The 18735-nt window shown below is 41.9% G+C and overlaps 1 protein-coding gene across 2 annotated transcripts in view; it reads right to left on the reverse strand.

The window, feature by feature from the left end:
- Window positions 1-18735, reverse strand: part of LOC122553887 (RNA-binding protein 25) — a 101412-nt gene that overhangs the window by 21480 nt on the left and 61197 nt on the right. For both annotated transcript variants that reach the window (XM_043698355.2, XM_043698354.2), the window contains exons 7-11: window positions 17229-17389; window positions 12282-12458; window positions 7385-7468; window positions 4471-4817; window positions 3785-3899 (exon numbers count right to left, since the gene is read on the reverse strand). In XM_043698355.2, the coding sequence (XP_043554290.1) occupies window positions 3785-3899; window positions 4471-4817; window positions 7385-7468; window positions 12282-12458; window positions 17229-17389 (884 nt within the window). The remainder of the gene's footprint in view (window positions 1-3784; window positions 3900-4470; window positions 4818-7384; window positions 7469-12281; window positions 12459-17228; window positions 17390-18735) is intronic.

Below are 18735 nucleotides of genomic sequence, written 5' to 3' on the forward strand. Positions count from 1 at the left end.
ACAGGCCCACCACTCTCTGGCTGAAGAAATGTCTCCGCATTTCTGTTCTGAATTTACCCCCTCTAATTCTAAGGCTGTGTCCACGGGTCCTAGTCTCCTCACCTAACGGAAACAATTTCCTAGCGTCCACCCTCTCCAAGCAATGTATTATCTTGTAAGTTTCTATTAGATCTCCCCTTAATCTTCTAAACTCCAATGAATACAATCCCAGGATCCTCAGCCGTTCCTCATATGTTAGACCTACCATTCCAGGGATCATCCGTGTGAATCTCCGCTGGACACGCTCCAGTGCCAGTATGTCCTTCCTGAGGTGTGGGGACCAAAACTGGACACAGTACTCCAAATGGGGCCTAACCAGAGTTTTATAAAGTCTCAGGAGCACAACAGTGCTTTTATATTCCAACTCTCGAGATAATTGACAACATTGCATTCGCTTTCTTAATCACGGACTCAACCTGCATGTTTACCTTTAGAGAATCCTCAACTAGCACTCCCAGATCCCTCTGTACTTTGGCTTTACGAATTTTCTCACCGTTTAGAAAGTAATCCATGCTTCTATTCTTTTTTCCAAAGTGCAAGACCTCGCATTTGCTTACATTGAATTCCATCAGCCATTTCCTGGACCACTCCTCCAAACTGTCGAGATCCTTCTGCAGGAGAAAGTGAGGTCTGCAGATGCTGGAGATCAAAGTTGAAACTTTATTGCTGGAACAGCACAGGTCAGGCAGCATCCAGGGAACAGGAGATTCGACGTTTCGGGCACAGGCCTGAAGAAGGGCCTGTGCCCGAAACGTCGAATCTCCTGTTCCCTGGATGCTGCCTGACCTGCTGTGCTGTTCCAGCAATAAAGTTTCAACCTAGATCCTTCTGCAGCCTCCCCACTTCCTCAGTACTACCTGCCTGTCCACCTAACTTTGTATCATCGGCAAACTTCGCTAGAATGCCCCCAGTCCCTTCATTAATATATAATGTGAACAGCTGCGGCCCCAACACTGAACCCTGCGGGACACAGCTTGTCACCGGCTGCCATTCTGAAAAAGAACCTTTTATCCCAACTCTCTGCCTTCTATCAGACAGCCAATCCTCAATCCATACCAGTAGCTCACCTCGAACACCATGGGCCCTCACTTGCTCAGCAGCCTCCCGTGTGGCACCTTATCAAAGGCCTTTTGGAAGTCTAGGTAGACCACATCCACTGGGTTTCTCCGGTCTAATCTACTTGTCACCTCTTCAAAGAACTCCAACAGGTTTGTCAGGCACGACCTCCCCTTACTAAATCCATGTTGACTTGTTCTAATCCGACCCTGCTCTTCCAAGAATTTAGAAACCTCATCCTTAATGATGGATTCTAGAATTTTACCAACAACCGAGGTTAGGCTAATTGGCCTATAAATTTCCATCTTTTGCCTTGATCCTTTCTTGAACAAGGGGGTTACAACAGCGATCTTCCAATCATCCGGGATTCTTTCCCTGACTCCAGTGACTTTTGAAAGATCTCAACCAACGCCTCCGCTATTTCCTCAGCCACCTCCCTCAGAACTCTAGGATGTAACCCATCAGGGCCAGGAGATTTATCAATTTTAAGACCTTTTAGCTTTTCTAGCACTTTCTCTTTTGTAATGGCAACCATACTCAACTCAGCCCCTGACTCCCTTTAATTGTTGGGATATTACTCAGGTCTTCCACTGTGAAAGCAATTAGACAAGCAAAGAAGGGATAAGAGAAAGTTCAGACTGATAAAAACAGGGAACACCCAAGATATTCTACAAGTATATCAATGGGAAAAGAACTAGGGAAAGAGTAGGACCTACTAGTGACCAATTGTGGTTAATGCCTAGGAACATTGGTAGAGTATTGAACTAATACTTCACTAGAGAATAAGGATTTAGGTATGGAACCCAAGGAGATGCTGGAGAAAACTCATTCAGGGTACGGCAAAGTATTGGAGGTGTTAGCAGGCTTAAAAGTGAACACATCTTGTCTGGATGAAATGTGTCCCAGACTGTTGTGGGAGGGAAGTTGGGAAATAGCAGGGGTACGGACCCAAATTTATAATGCCCGTCTAGCCATGGGAGAGGTGCCAGAGGACTGGGGCTTATTTGGTTCCAATATTTGAGAAGGGTTTAAAGATAGTCTAACATCAATGGTAGGGAAAATTTTAGGAAAATATTCTCAAGGTGAGCATTTATCTCCACTTGGAGGGGTTCGGCTTGATCACAACTTCGTCAGAGAGAAGTCAGACCTAACAAATTTGATTGAATTTTTTGAGGTGAACAGGCATGTAGATGAGGATAGTGCAGTTGATGTAGTTTATATAGAGTTCAGCTAGGTCTCACACAGGAGACTTTTCAAAAAGGCAAATTCACATGAAATACAGGGTGACTTGATCAAGTGGATTCAAAATTAGCTCAGTGGTAGGAAACAGAGGATGATGACAGAAGGCTGTTTTTGTGACTGAAAGCCAGTAGCATACCACAGGGTTCTGTGCTGGGTTACCTGTTACAAATTAACATAATATCTGGTCAGCATGGATGTGTTGGACCGAAGGGTCTATTTCCGTGCTGTACATTTCTATGAGTGGGGTTGGTTGGGGTAAGGGGTTGGTGTTGCCCTAGTATGCTTGCAGACAGAGGTAGTGCAGATACTTAAGTGAGGTTGAGTGTCTTCAATGAACAGCCATGACAACAGGAAATACTGTAGAACAAAGGGACCTTGACTTGCTTGTCCATAGAAGGTGGAAGGGCATGTTAGTAGGGTGGTGAAAAAGGCATATGGGATACTTGCCTCCTTCAATCGAGGCATAGATCACAAAATCCAGGAAGTCATGTTGGAGCTGCATTGAACTTTGGCGAGACCACAACAGGAGTACTATATGCAATTCTGGTCACCAATTACAGGAAAAATGTGATTGCATAGGAGAGGAAAAATGGAATAGGCTTGGGTTGTTTTCATTTGAACAGAGCAGATTAAGGGGCAATCTGATGTGTACAAGATTATGAGGGGCATGGACTGAATGGATAAGGAGCAGCTGTTTCCCTTAGTTGAAGGGTCAGTCAAGAGGGTTCAAGGTGAGGGGTGAAACTTTAGTGGGCAGATACAAGGCATAATCTTTTTACTCAGAAGGTAGTGACAGTCTGAAATGCGCTGCTATCAAGGATGAGAGAGAAAAGTTGCCTCATATCTCTTAAAAAGGTATCTGGATGAGCAATTGGTACATCGTAACACTCAGTTATGAGCCAGTATGGTAAATGGGATTAGATTGAAGGTTAAGTGCTAATATGTCGATGCAGGCTCCATAGGCCAAAGGGCTTCTTTTACGCTATGTGACTATGAAATTAATTAGTATAAGGCAAGTGTGTTTGAGCATGCTGTACATATCCTTAACTGACTCAGCCATGCTTCGGCAGAAACAAACCATGAATGCAAAATTGAAGAAAAGGGTGGGCATTGTGTGTCAACTTTTGTTCTGTTCTGGGACTGAGGATGACTCCAAGAAAACCAACTATTTCCAAGATCCAATACAGCACAACCAAACAACGCGAACCCAACACTCAAACGAAAGAAAAATATTATGTATACTGAAAATCTGCAACAAACATAATGCTGGAGAAGCCCAGCAGGTCTAGCAGCCTATGTGGTGGGAGAAACAGATTTGGAACTCGCTCAGTTTCTCCCTCCAGCTTTCTGATTATTCCTATAATTTCGTCTAAAATCTAAACTTTTACTACACTAAGGCCAATTTGTAATTTTCACAAAAGACTTCCTTTGGCCTTTCAAAAGTTACCTCTTGGTAAGCATTCTCCTTCTCACGAAGCTTCCGTTCAAGTTTCCGACGTTCATACATTTCTTCCTCATCTTCTTCTCGGTCCCTTTTCTTCTCCTTTTCTCGACTTTTCTCTCTGCAAACATCAATGAAACAGTTTTGGCTGTACAGACTCGATAGGTGAAATTGCTCTACTGTATTCTACGAAACAATGATTCTAATATAAGCAACTGATTTTAACAGGTTCTCCTTTAAAATACTATAATAATAAAACAGAGTTCTTTTGACAGCACTCGGTCAAAAAACCTGAAACATTCATTACAGGAGATGACAAACGTCATCAAATTATAAACAGCAGGAAGGAAAACCCAACTAAGTCCAGACAAGCTTCTTGTTTCCCCTTCATTCCCCCTGAGGTTTTATTGGTATATCCAATGATACAGCTTGTCTGCACAACATGAACTTGCACCCAAATTACTTACAAATCTCCCAAGAAAATCTGGTAAACTTTACAGCAATTATACGGAGAAAGTACTGGATGATGACGGGTGCCCATGGAATCATATCTTAATCAGAAACATAAAAATAAAAGCAGGACAGGAGTAGGCCAACAATTACATCAGAGATAAGGGTAAGCAAAATAATTACAAGAACTGGAAAAGAAAATTTCTATAGTTAACTAATTTCCCAAAATCATCAGTGCAAACCTAGATCTACTACGATCCTTGCTTCTTTCCCGATCCCGGCTTCTTTCTCTTTCTTTATCCCGTTCTCGCTCTCTTTCGCGGTCTCGCTCCCTTTCCTTGTCCTTAGTTCTTTCACGATCACGGTCACGGTCACGGTCTCTATCTCGTTCCCGCTCTCTTTCCCGTTCACGCTCTCTCTCTCTTTCACGTTCACGCTCACGTTCTCGCTCCCTCTCCTTTTCTTTCTCACGTTCTTTCTCTCTCTCGCGCCTTTCTCTTTCGCGTTCACGTTCTTTTTCTCGGTCTCTTCTTTCTTTTTCAACTTCTTGTCTTTCTTTTTCCCTTCTTCCCTTTTCTTCTTCTAGCTTCTAAAAATTAACAAAACAATTCTTACCCATTAGAGGGAATATTTAAAATATAAATTACAATGCTTTAAAGAAGAGTACATGAATCACAAAATCATAGTTATTGTACACACAAAATGCAAGTTGATAGAACCTGCTAACTTTAGGAAGGCATGGTACAGTTTAGATGATCAATTACAATACTGATAAAACATTTATATTTTAATTAAAACTTTACAGTCCAGAATTCCTACAAGTAAATGGAAACATCAACAGACTACAATCCATCCTTGGAAGTGATTTGACTTACAGTGGTCTGCTAGGACTTGAACCGTCAAGACTGGATTAACATTGCCTATAAGCTATGTGTCTGGGAAGAGCAAGTAAATTGTTCACAAGTAATAGAACGACCAAGCCGTCAGCACCAGCAGATGCCAATGCTTTAAAAGAATCAACTTTAACAAATTTTGTTACATACAATATATCATTTCTCTCGCATTATTAAACATGACAAACTTTTAAAAATGTCAATATCCAACAATTCAAAAGTATTAAATAATTGTAAACACAAATTCTTACCTCAAGGCTCTTGCTGTTGATTGGTCACCAATGACTCGCAAATCAGCAGACAATCGTGAAAAGAAAGCTTTTACGATACATCAATTTATCCAACCACCACTGGGCAGTGCCAAAGCACTTCAATAAAATCACCACTACCCATTGCTGAATATACTGATGTAACCGCCATAATTAATGTTGAAAGCGATGCAAAAATATGTTTAACAAAGACTAAAAATTAATTAAGTGTAGAAGGACAATCTAACCTATGCTAAATTATGAAGATGCAAAGGATTAGGGCAAATATTGATGCTGTTAACTTTCAACTTGAATTATTCTAAATTGTTAACGCAACTGATGCATTAAATTAAACAATATCACCCATATAGAAAGCACAAACATGCAGGAATATTGTGATAAAAGCAACACAAAATTACAAGGGGCTATTCCTAGATGTGATGGGCAATTAATTCAAGTGTAACAAAATATTCCGATTTATATGAACTTACCTCTGCATTTTACTAAATGCTAATATTTTGGTGTCAAGTAACAATATATTCTGCTACATACTTACAAAACTCTGATATCCCTCTTAGCTGAGTAGATTATACTAGGATAAAGAAATATAAAAAGGCGGGCTTCAAGTTCTAGCTCTCCATACCTTTGAATATTTTGTTAAATTCCTCGGGTTTTCAATGCATGTAATAATCCTTCAATTTTCATTTAAACTAGTAAAAGAAATTACGATTAACTTAACTAATTGAGCATTTTTGTTTTATACTACAAAAGATCAAAGTTGCTTCAACATTAATGTGGCCTCTTATGAGAAATTATTGTTGTTGTAGTAAAGGAAGCAGTTTAAATGTAAACATTTAAAACATCTATGATTTTGACACAGCAAATGCAAAATAATGGCAAAGGAAAGGGTAAAGGGCAAAGATAAGCTGATTGGGTCTTACCTCATATTCTTCAGACTCATCAGTGCTCTAAATGGACACCCCCTGTTAAACTGAACATCTGACAGCAACAGTCTAAAAGACTGCAGCAAATACATTACAATATAAAAGAATCAAAACATGCAAAGGTTGACTGTGCAAGTATTAAAACATCCCAATATTCAAAATGATTGCATTAAACTGCAAGCACTGAAATAAAGAGCTTTTTCAAGATGATTGTAATTAACTAGACTTTAAGGAATGACCAGTTACACCTTTGCATATTTCTAAGGGGGCATCCATGAATTTTATAAAAAAGAAACTGAAGCTCATACTTACATCCTATCCATGCATTTTCACAAGTTCTGAGTTCATCTTGCTTTAGTCACCATATGATCTCTATCATAATGGTGGGGGTCAATGAATAGATTAGCTTTAAGGGCATGTACATTATTCCATGCATGTTATATGGTACCTGTTTTGGATTTCCCCTTGCCCTAGCTGCTGCTTCAATATTCAAATATATGCCTACAATTCAAAAGTACTACATAACACCACTAACTTTTCCACTAGCCAACTTTTGGGCAGGACTCTATACTTTACTCTCCCTTCCCAAATTTTCTTTAACTTAACAATTTCTAGATTTGACTCTTGTAGTATGAAGTTTGGTTACTAAATGCACTAGAAGCAATAGTAAACTCAATGTATTAAAAGACACAATTAACCACTAGTCTATCAAGTGATACTCAAACTAACACTGACTAAATAAAACATGAGAAATTTATCACCCACCCACTTCCCCACCCCCCCAAAGAACTGATTTCTAGTATTTCTGAAAGAAAAAAATCAGATTATACGTGCAAGTATTGATCATGGTTTAATTTATTGTCTACTGCCTTGTAATTCAAACTTAAAGTGGGCCAAATGTAACATCCATCCAAAAAAAATAAGGTTGCAAAGGTAAAATTCTGATTGCTTCAATTAAACTAAGAAAAGCTACTTTCAGCAACTAATGAACTATCAGCTTTCTAAAAAAAAAGTGCAAGTATGTGTAGTTTTTGTGCTCACATTTGTAGAAATAGTGAATTATGGTACTACCTTGTGAGTATCTCTGAATTTGCTAATTTCTCGAGAAATTAGGTCTCTTTTGTCCTCTTCCATCTCCATTGCACTTATGTCATCCTGAAGAATAAAACATGGCTGTCACCAAAATATATTGTTCTCTTTATTATGCCAGAGATACATTTGAAATAAGAAAATGCAGGACACTAACAACATGACATCCATAAGGATAAAGATTCAGTGCAAGTTTGGGGGAGGGATCCTTCACCAGATATGGAAAGAACAGACAATCAAGCAAATTTTCTGGATCAAGAAAATGAAGATACACTTCAAATTATATAGTATCTTTCAAGACCTTCGGATGTGATCAAATGCTTGACAATTAATGATGTCCGTCTGAAGTTTGCTTAGAAAGTAGGGACAACGGAGGTATCAAAGCAAGGTCACACAAAAAGCAGGAGAAAGTGAGGACTGCAGATGCTGGAGATCAGAGCTGAAAAATGTGTTGCTGAAAAAGCGCAGCAGGTCAGGCAGCATCCAAGGAGCAGGAGAATTGACGTTTCGGGCATAAGTCCTTCTTCAGGAATGAGGAAGGTGTGCCAAGCAGGCTAAGATAAAAAGTAGGGAGGCGGGACTTGGGGGAGGGGCGTTGGGAATGCAATAGGTGGAAGGAGGTTAAGGTGAGGGTGACAGGCCGGAGAAGGGGTGGGGGCGGAGAGGTCAGGAAGAAGATTGCAGGTCAAGAAAGCGGTGCTGAGTCCGAGGGTTGGGACTGAGATAAGGTGGGGGGAGGGGAAAGGAGGAAGCTGAAGAAATCTGCATTCATCCCTGGTGGTTGGAGGGTTCCTAGGCGGAAGATGAGACGCTCTTCCTCCAGGCGTCGTGTTGCCATGGTCTGGCGATGGAGGAGGCCAAGGACCTGCATGTCCTTGGCAGAGTGGGAGGGGGAGTTAAAGTGTTCCGCAAGTAGGCGGCCTGCCTCCCCAATGTAGTGGAGGCCACATCGGGTGCAGTGGATGCAGTAAATGGCGTGTGTGGAGGTGCAGGTGAATTTGTGACTGATATGGAAGGATGAATCCATATACCTCTGGGACATCTGCACCAATCAACCCAACCGCCCCGTGGCTGAACCACAAGGGATGAATGCACATTTCTCCAGCTTCCTCATTTCCCCTCCCTGATCATATTGCTGAATGGCAGGCAGTGACCAGTGGGGATCAGTGCTGGGATCGCAGCTTTTTACAATATATGTTAATGATATAGAAGATGGTATTAGTAATAACATTAGCAAATTTGCTGATGATACTAAGCTGGGTAGCAGAGTGAAATGTGAGGAGGATGTTCGGAGATTACAGGGTGACCTGGACAGGTTAGGTGAGTGGTCAGATGCACGGCAGATGCAGTTTAATGTGGAATGTATGGTTATCCACTTTGGTGGCAAGAACAGGAAGGCAGATTACTAACTAAATGGAATCAATTTAGGTAAAGGGGCAGTACAAAGAGATCTGGGTGTTCTTGTACACCAGTCAATGAAGGTAAGCATGCAGGTACAGCAGGTAGTGAAGAAGGCTAATAGCATGCTGGCCTTCATAACAAGAGGGATTGAGTATAGAAGCAAAGAGGTTCTTCTGCAGCTGTACAGGGCCCTGGTGAGACTACACCTGGAGTACTGTTTGCAGTTCTGATCTCCAAATTTGAGGAAAGACATTCTGGCTATTGAGGGAGTGCAGCATAGGTTCACGAGGTCAATTCCTGGAATGGCGGGACTACCTTATGCTGAAAGACTGGAGCGACTGGGCTTGTATACCCTTGAATTTAGAAGACTGATTGGGGATCTGATTGAGACATACAAGATTATTAAAGGATTAGACACTCTGGCGGCAGGAAACATGTTTCCGCTGATGGGGGAGTGTCGAACCAAAGGACACAGCTTAAAAATACGGGGTAGACCATTTAGGACAGAGATGAGGAGAAACTTCTTTAACCAGAGAGTGGCAGCTGTGTGGAATGCTCTGCCCCAGAGGTCAGTGGAGGCCCAGTCTCTGGATTCATTTAAGAAAGAGTTAGATAGAGCTCTCAAGGATAGTGGAATCAAGGGCTATGGAGATAAGGCAGGAACAGGATACTGATTAAGGATGATCAGCCATGGTGGTGCAGGCTCAAAGGGCAGAATGGCCTACTCCTGCACCTATTGTCTATCCTTTTTTCTATCTATGCTGTCAGTACCAATATGTATGGCAATGTCTTATATGTTTGCTTTCACCCTTCAGAATACCTTCCAGAGACATCCCTGACCTTGGGGCAACAGGCAGGCAACATACCATCCTAGAATCTCTTCTGCAGCCACAGAGATCACTGTTTTCCTTACACATGAATCCCCTACCACTACAACCTTTCCATTCATCATCCTCCCCTCCTGTGCAGCAGATCCATGCATAGTGCCATGAAGTTGGCTACCACTGCTTTCAAATGCACACAGTCATCTCTCCTAATAATATCCAAAACAGTATGTCTGTCAGAAAGGAGGCTGACCACAGGAGACTCCTCCACTACCTACTTTCCTCTATTCTGCCTGATAGTCAACCATGCCCTTTCTGCCTGCTCAATTTGCAGCTGTGGGATGATCATGTCACTGATTGTAGTATCCACAACACAGATGTTCCACAGTGAACTCACCAGAAGTTCCAGCTCCGAAATGTGATTCACCAGTAGCTGCAACTGGACACACCTCCTGCACGTGTGCTCATCAGGTACAACTGGAGCTGGCTTTGCAGGATATCACAGGTGTGAACTCTGCTGCCGTGGCCTTCCTTTAAGCCCCTTACTCATCTTTTTAAGAACAGTTATGCTTATGTATGAATACTATTAACATACTTTCATTTCCCTGCTTGGCTTATGTTTCTTTATTATATTAGCACTGCAATTACTTATTTCTGTTGTTTCTCAGTTAATACCTTCTACCAAATAAACACTTACGAAAATTATGCACCAATCAACACACCAATTTTCTGTGATGTCACTGTTTCCATTTGTTTTCTCCAATCAGCATACACCTGAAGCTGCAGATTTTAAACCATGATTCCCCTCCCTCTGCTTAATTAAAGCTGAAGAATACAGTCTTACGAAGCATGAACCACACAAAAAAAGTGAAAAGCATCTCTTCCCCTCTGCATTTCCACTGAGCTCCAAATTCCCAAACACACATGCACTTGGGCTATGTCTCACTCATGATGTGTTCGCTCTCAACTGTTTGTACGAAGCTACCTTTTTTCTTCATGTGATGAGACCGTGACAGGGAAGGTTAGCATTTGCATTCCATTCAAAACTGCTCTGTTAAACTTAACACAAGTAGCTTCATCAGTCCGCTCAGAGGCCAATTAAGAATCAAAGACATCACTGTCTGTCTGGAGTCACATTCAAAGCCAATCCAGAAATCAACGCCAGATTCACTTCCACAAAGGACAATAGGTAGTTAAGGTGGTAAAGATGAAAAATTGATGCTTCCCTTCACTGAGCATGGCACTGAACACAAAAGCAGGTATATTTGGTCTCAGACGTTCGATATACACAGTTCTGATAACCGCATCTAAGGAAGTGCAGAATTGCTTGAGAGAATGCAGAGGAGATTTACAAGAATGTTGCCTACCGGCATGAAGAAAAGTCACATAGGCTCAGATTGTTCTGTGAAAGACAGAGGAGGTTGAGTGATGACTTACTGAGGTGTACAAAATAATTCAGGGCTTGGATACAGTAGACATGGAAGTTTATTTCCTCTTGCAGAGAGGTTTAATACCTGGGGCACAAATTTAAGGTTATTAGTAGAGTTAGATGGAACATGAGGAAAGACCTTTTCACCAAGAGGATCGAGGGTATCTAGAATTCACTGTCTAGTTTAGTAGTCAAAGTACAGAGCCTCAAATCATTTCAAAGGATTGTCCCTGAAACATTATAACTTACAAGGCAACAGACCAATTACTATAAGGAGGTACTAGAATTTTCTGCTGTTCCAAGAATGTGATCAGACTAGAATGGGTACAAAGACTATGAGGGAAAAAAAATTGAACAGGATATCATTGATTACTTAGGAACAGGAGAACTTTAATGGGGGGGGGGGGGGGGGGGGGGGGGGGGAGAGAGAAGAAGAGGTGGAAGGAGTTTGGGGGGGGGGGGGGGGGTGGGGAAGAGAGAGAGAGGAGGTGGGAGTGTGGCGGGAGATAGTAAACGAGCCAGGGCGTAGTGCAGAGCCAGAAGAATAACAAAGCTTGGCGTGGAATAGAATCTGTACAGTGTGGAAACAGGTGGTTTAGCCCAACAAATCCACAATATCACATTCTCCTACCCTATCCTCCTATATTTACCCCTGACTAACGCACCTAACCTACACGCCCCTGATCACTATGGGCAATTTAGCATGGCCAATTCACCTAATCTGCATATCTTTGCATTGTGGGAGGAAACCGGAGCACCCAAAGGAAACCTACGCAGACATAGGGAGAATATGCAAACTCCACACAGTCATCTGAGGTTGGAACTGAACCCAGGTCTGTGAGACAGCATCGCTCACCACTGAGCCACCATGCCCTGGCAATTATGTGAAGTCTGAGATAGTGGTGCCAGAAGGATCTAATTACTATCATAGAGAGGTTAATTGCACCAAGAGTTCAAGTAATCAACAGAACCATGGAAGGAAAATTGGGAATTGGGCAAATTGGCATTGGGTCCTGGAACTCAGCCTGAAAGGGTCAGAGACACAGAAGCCTCATCACATTTCAAAAGGACTTAGACATAAACTTGAAAAGGAATTACCTACAAAGCTATGAACCTTCTGTTGGCAAGTGAGAATTCCAGAAAAATCATCTTTCTGCCCAAAAGAGTTAAGATGTATTGAATTAAGTAAACATTCATCATTAATTTATGTAATACAAATAAATACCTCCTCTTTCTTTTCCTTTTTCTTCTTTTTGGGATGTGCATCTTGATCTTGAGAAGGTGCATTTAATTCACTGGAGTACTCTCTTATTAGTCCTTCAATTGCTCCTTTCACAATCTGATCTCTTCTCTTGGTATCCTCATCTACAACATCATCTGATGAATCCTCCGTTTTTGTATCCTTCAGGGTGTAATCAGATTAAAATGAGACATCAAGGGCTGCTCAAAAACACCAACAGCTTGCAGCTGAGTAGCTCCCAGCTGAAACAAATGTCACTTCACCGACATTCAGCGATATTAAGACTTGCCAGCACAGAATTACAATTCAACAGGCAACATTTTGTCCTTCTGTTATAATCAACAATGTGATCCAGAAGATTTTTAATTGAGGTTGACCCATTTTGCTCTCAAGATCCATCAAACTAATTGGAAAGCTCATATATATGCAACATATTTATTCTTTCAATAAATTTGTTGATCTCTAAAACAACCCGATTTTGAATTTCTTTCACAGGATGTAGTCTGATGGCCATTGGGATGAAGCAGCGTGGTCTGAAACCTTGTCATAGAGGCCACTGATCCAGTGAAAAAGTCATTTAAAATACAGGAAAAGTAACCTATTCAACAACAAAAACCACAACAGCACAAATGGGATGTTGGAAACCAAAACACATTGAATGCTGCAGAATAATAAATTCAAATTTGTCCCTGCTCTGTCCCACTGGGATATCAAAGTAGAGTCACAGATGTACACCATGGAAACAGACCCTTCGCTCCAATTCATTCATGCTGACCAGATATCCTAAATTAGTCAAGTCCTATTTGCCAGCACCTAGCCTACATCCCTTTCCACCCTTCCTATTACACATCAAAATGCCTTTTAAATGCTGTAATTGCCCCAACCTCCACCACTTCCTCATTCCATACACACACCCACCCTCTGCATGAAAAAATTGTCCATTAGGTCTCATATCTTTCCCCTCTCACCCTAAACCTATGCCCTCTAGTTTTGGATTCTTTTACCCTGGGGAAAATATCTTGTCTATTTACTCTACCCATACCCCTGATGATTTTATAAACCTCCATAAGGTGACAACTCAGCCTGCAACACTCCAGGGGTAAATCAGCTCCAGCCTATTCAGCCTTGCACTATAGCTCAAACCCCGCAGCCCTTGCAACATTCTTGAAAATCTTTTCTGAACCCTTTCAAGTTTCATAACATCATTCCTACAGTAGATAGACCAAAATTGCATTGAGCATTCCAAAGGTGGCCTACCCAATGTCCTGTATAGCCGCAGCACGACTGCCCAACTCCTATATTCAATGCAATGAACAAACGTTTTCTTCACTATCCTACTGCAAACCCACTTTCAAGGAACTTTCAACCCGCACTCCAAGGTTTCTTTGTTTAGCAATACTCCCCAGGGCCTTACTAATAAGAGCACAAGTCCTGCCCTGATTTTCCTTGCCAAAATGCAGCACCTCATATTTAATTTGATTAGATTGATTTATTGACATATGTACAAAAGTACAGTGAAAAGCTTTGTGTACGAGACATACACACGATCATAGTTAAAAATCACAACACCAGGTTATAGTCCAACATGTTTAACTGAAAGCACTAGCTTTTGGAGCACTGCTCCTTCATCAGGTGGTTGTGGCTCCGAAAGCTAGTGCTTCCAATTAAACCTGTTGGACTATAACCTGGTGTTGTGTGATTTTTAACTTTGTACACCCAATCCCACACCAGCACCTCCAAATCATGACACAGATTATAGTAAGCAGGGATGCACAGATCGCGGAAGACTTAGACAAACATTACATTGCACAGGGCATGTGCTAGGTGAGATCAACACAAGCAAGATCAGCATGATGGGAGGCTGGCTAGACCATTCATCAGTCTAATAACGGCAGGGAAAAAGCAGTTCCTGACCCTACTAGCGTGTCTTCAGGCTTCTGCATTTTCTGCCTAATGGAAGAGGTTTAGATCATTATCAGTTTGTGATGGGTCTTTGATGTTGGCAACCTTCCCAGGACAGCCAGCCATGCAAATGGAGTCCCTGAATGGAGGGCTGACTTCCATGATGTTCTGGGGCTATGCACCCCACGTTCTGCAGTTTTGTACAGGCCTGGACACAGCAGTTGCCATACCAGACAATTAAGCATCCAGACAGCATGCTTTCAATAGTTCATCTGTTGAAGTCAGTGAGGGCTCTTGTTGACATGCCAAATTTGTTGAACCACCTGAGGAACAGACTGTGTTGTCGCGCCTTCTTGACTTTCACATCTATATCGGAAGTTCTGGATAGGTTATCAATTATCTTCACTGCAAGGTACCTGACGCTCTCCATCCTCTCAACCATCGTTCTGTTGATGTGGATAGGGGCATGTTCTCCTCCTTTCTTATTGAAGTCAATGATCAGGTCTTTAGTTTAGCCAATATTGAGAGAGGTTGTTCTCATTGCACCATATCACCAAGCCCTCTATTTCTCTCCTCTATTTTGATGTGTCGATAGATATCTGTCCTATTATGGTGATGTCATCAAACTTGCAGATGGCAACACAGTCGTGGTACAGAGAGTGCAGGTTGAGGACACGCCCTTGCGCGGCTCCAGTGTGGAGTGTTATTGTAGAGGAGGTTCAGTTGCCTATCCTCTCTGATTGCGGTCGATGGGTAAAAAGCTGAGGTTTTAGTTGCAGAGGGCGGAGCCAAGACCAAGGTCAAAGAGTTTTGAGCTCAGTCTGGAAGGAATAATGGGATTGAAGGTGCAGCTGTAGTCAATGAGCAGGAGTCTGATGTCCTTGTTGCCCAGGATGTTCCAGGGAAAAGTGTACGGCTAGGATATGACAACCAGTGTTATGTAGGTCGGAAAATTGTAGGGGATTGAGGCAGGCAGGGAGACTAGAGTTGATGTGGGCCACGTCGAACCTCTTGAAGCAGTACACAATTTTGAGGTCAGAGCTGTTGGACAGTAGTCATTAAAGCACACGGCATGTACTTTCTTCAGTATGAGGAGGGTGGTGGTCTTCTTGAAGCAGCTGGGGACTTGGGATTGTAGGAGGGAAAGTTTGAAGACGTCGGTGAATACCTCCACCAGTTGGTCGACACAGGATCTGAGTGCTCAGCTGGGGACACCATCTGGGCCTGTCGGTTTCCTTGGGTTGACTCAGAGGAAGACCGATCTGACATCTGCAACAGTGACCAAGGGGAATGGTGTATCTGGGGCTGTCGGACAGGCATTACCACATCGCTGGCATTCTGGTCAAACCAAGCACAGACAGCATTGAGTGCGTCAGGCATTGATGTGTCTTTGTCCGTCATCTTGCTCTGCTTCATCCATCTAAAATAAAAACATTTGCCATTCCTTGGCCCATCTCAAATTCCCATTTTACTCTGACATTACATTCTTCGCTCTTTATGACATCAATTTTGGTTTCATCTGCAAACTTACTAACCATACCTCTTAAGTTCACATCAAAATCATTTACATAAACAACACAAAGCAGTTCACCTGCACTCATCCTTGTGACACACTGCTTTAAAAAGCAATCCTCCAGTTTAAAAAGCAATCCTCCACCACCACCCTGTCTCCTATCTTTGAGCTAATTCTGTAAGCAAATGGCTAGTTCTCCCTGTACTCCATGTGATCTAACCTTACTAAGCAGTTGACCAGTAGGAACCTTGTTGAACACCTTACTGAAGTCCATGTGGATTACATCCACCGCTTTCATCAACCTTCTTCATATTTCTTCAAAAACTTCAAGTTCGTGAGAGCATAGTCAGCCTCTCTTTAATTTTCCATACACAAAACCATGTGGACAACCAATCCTTGCATTTACAAATACATGCAACTCCTGTCCCTCATGGTGCCCTCCAAAGGCTTGCCCACCACTGATGCCAGGTGCACTGGCCCATAGTTCCCTGGCTTTTCTTTATCACCTTGGTTAAGCAATGGGCACCATGTTAGCCAAACTCTAACCTTCCCGCACCTCACCTGTAGCTATCAAAAACACAAATAAGGGTCCCAGAAATCTCTTCCCTAGCTTCCAACAAATTTCTGGGGTATACTTGAATAGGTGCCAGGAACTTATCCACATTTAAGAAATCCAAGACCAACACCTCAAATATGGAGCTGAAAATGTGTTGCTGGAAAAGCGCAGCAGGTCAGGCAGCATCCAGGGAACAGGAGAATCGACGTTTCGGGCATAAGCCCTTCTTCAGGAATCCCTGGATGCTGCCTGACCTGCTGCGCTTTTCCAGCAACACATTTTCAGCTCTGATCTCCAGCATCTGCAGACCTCACTTTCACCTCTAATATGGACACTTCTCAAGATATCGCTGTTTATTTCCCTAAGTCGTCGAACTTCGTGGCACCGGGAGTAATCCAAATATTACTACAAAGGACCTACATTTTAATTTCCTGCCTAACCTCCTATATTTTTGCCTCAGAACCTCCTCCTTTTCTCTGCCTATGTCACAAAACTAAATTTTCAAAACAAACGACCTCTTGGAAGTCATAAGTCTACACAGCTGAGTAATATTCTTCCTCCCTTGCGAACTCCACCCCAAGTAAAAAGTTAAAATTTCTTCAGTATTAATTCGTGGAGTAAGGGATTTGAGTTCCGACCTCAAAGCAGGTCCATTTTGCAATGACCCATTTCTTTCATTTGGTAAGTAATGTTCAATTTACCTTCTCTCAAGCTTCCAAATTTCTTTCCCTCATAAGAGCTTATTTGCTTTTGCTGGCTAAAAGACACTGATTTATTATGGCTAACCAATAGCAGCAAAAAGTAGGACTCAATTTATTGAAAACAAGTTCTTATTCTTTCAATGACAATTAAACATTAACTGACAACTGCAAGTCAGTGGTTACATTTTACTTGAAATGTAGATAGGATTTCGAATTTGCAACAATAAAACTGCTCAGATATTTATCTGAATGTAACATACCCCATTGACTCCCTTTTTTTTGGCCTTCCACTCATCCAGTTGGGCTTTGGTCTTCGCATCCACCTTTACAAGTAGTTTCTTGTCTCCCACTTGAAGCTCATGCAATAACCTTAAAGCACGTAGTGTGGATTCGGGTTCTTTGTATTCGCAAAAACCAAATGCTACCAAAGTAATGACATGTTTACAAAAATGACATATGACAACATTGGATTTTAAAACGGTTAAAATTAATAAATTTTTGTGCTTGATTATTTGCCTGCTTTACGAGTCTATGAAGAACAGCCAGTAGTTAGCACTGCTGTCTTACAGCATCAGCGCTAGCTGGAATCTCCAAGTCAATTCCAGCATTGGGGGCTGTATGGAGTTTGCATGTTCTCCCTGTCTGAATGGGTTCTCACTGGGTGCTCCAGTTTCCTCCCACAGTACAAAGATGTGCAGGTTAAGTGGAGTGGCCATGTTAAAAATTGCCTGGTAGGCTCCAGGGACATGTAGGTTAGTCATGGTTAAAACCCAGTTATGAGGATAGGATAGGGATGTGCGTGCATGCTCATGTTCTTCAGAGGGTTGCTGCAGACCTGGTGGGCCTATTGGCCTCTTTCTGCACTGTAGGGATTCTATGATTCTGAGGATAAAAAAGTAAACTTGACATTTTTGCAAAGAACAATATTCCTAAAAGGCAAACGAAAAAATACACTTCATGTTAACTATCCAACACGGCAAGACACACTGCTGTATCTGGATGCTAAACAGATAAACTTCATCTCTTAAGAAATATAAAGTACTGGTATGAACCTTCAAAATACATAATATTAATCCCTTCTTTTTCAGCACCATTTAAGTGGTTCTTGTTTGACCTGATCTTTTTCCAATTAATCATTCTTTTAAAATCCTCTGGACTCATTTTCATTTCTTCTACTATTGCCAGGATCTGAAGGAAGAGGGAGGGGAATAAATATTGCTTTGAGCTGCCAGTGTCAGCTGAGCCGAACACGAGAAACTCTTCTTTACACATCTCTGCCTATATCCTCAAGATGCTCAAGCCACTTTATAACAAACCTTTACTAATCCCTGCCGTCCCCAATCATCTACATAAATACCGCAGATGCAAGAATTACAGAAAAGAGCTAATGAGTCACTTCTATCATCCAAATGTAGAGAGAGTTAGTTAGGAAAAACAGGGGAGATCTTAAGTGAATAACAGGTCCACAGTTCATATTAAGCATATCCAAAATGGATTTCATAAACAGAGTAAAATCAAGACTAGGCGGACAAATTAAGATGACATGGCTTGGGTATCCAATGAGTACTAGGACAAGTTTTTATGACAGAACACTGCCAATGTCACAGAAAGGACAGGGTACTTTGAGAACATGCTAAGTCATAGAAACCAAAAGCAGGTGCTAGTTAAACAGCAAGTTGCAGTCAAAAGCAGCAAATCACCTGCGGTTACTGAGGCAAAAATGATTGCACAAATTCTGCCAGTAATCTTTCACTCCTGCTTTGACAT

The sequence above is a fragment of the Chiloscyllium plagiosum genome, unplaced genomic scaffold (assembly GCF_037043375.1).
Source record: "Chiloscyllium plagiosum isolate Xiang-an unplaced genomic scaffold, Cpla_swu_hap1 HiC_scaffold_8, whole genome shotgun sequence".
In the NCBI taxonomy this organism is placed as follows: domain Eukaryota; kingdom Metazoa; phylum Chordata; class Chondrichthyes; order Orectolobiformes; family Hemiscylliidae; genus Chiloscyllium; species Chiloscyllium plagiosum.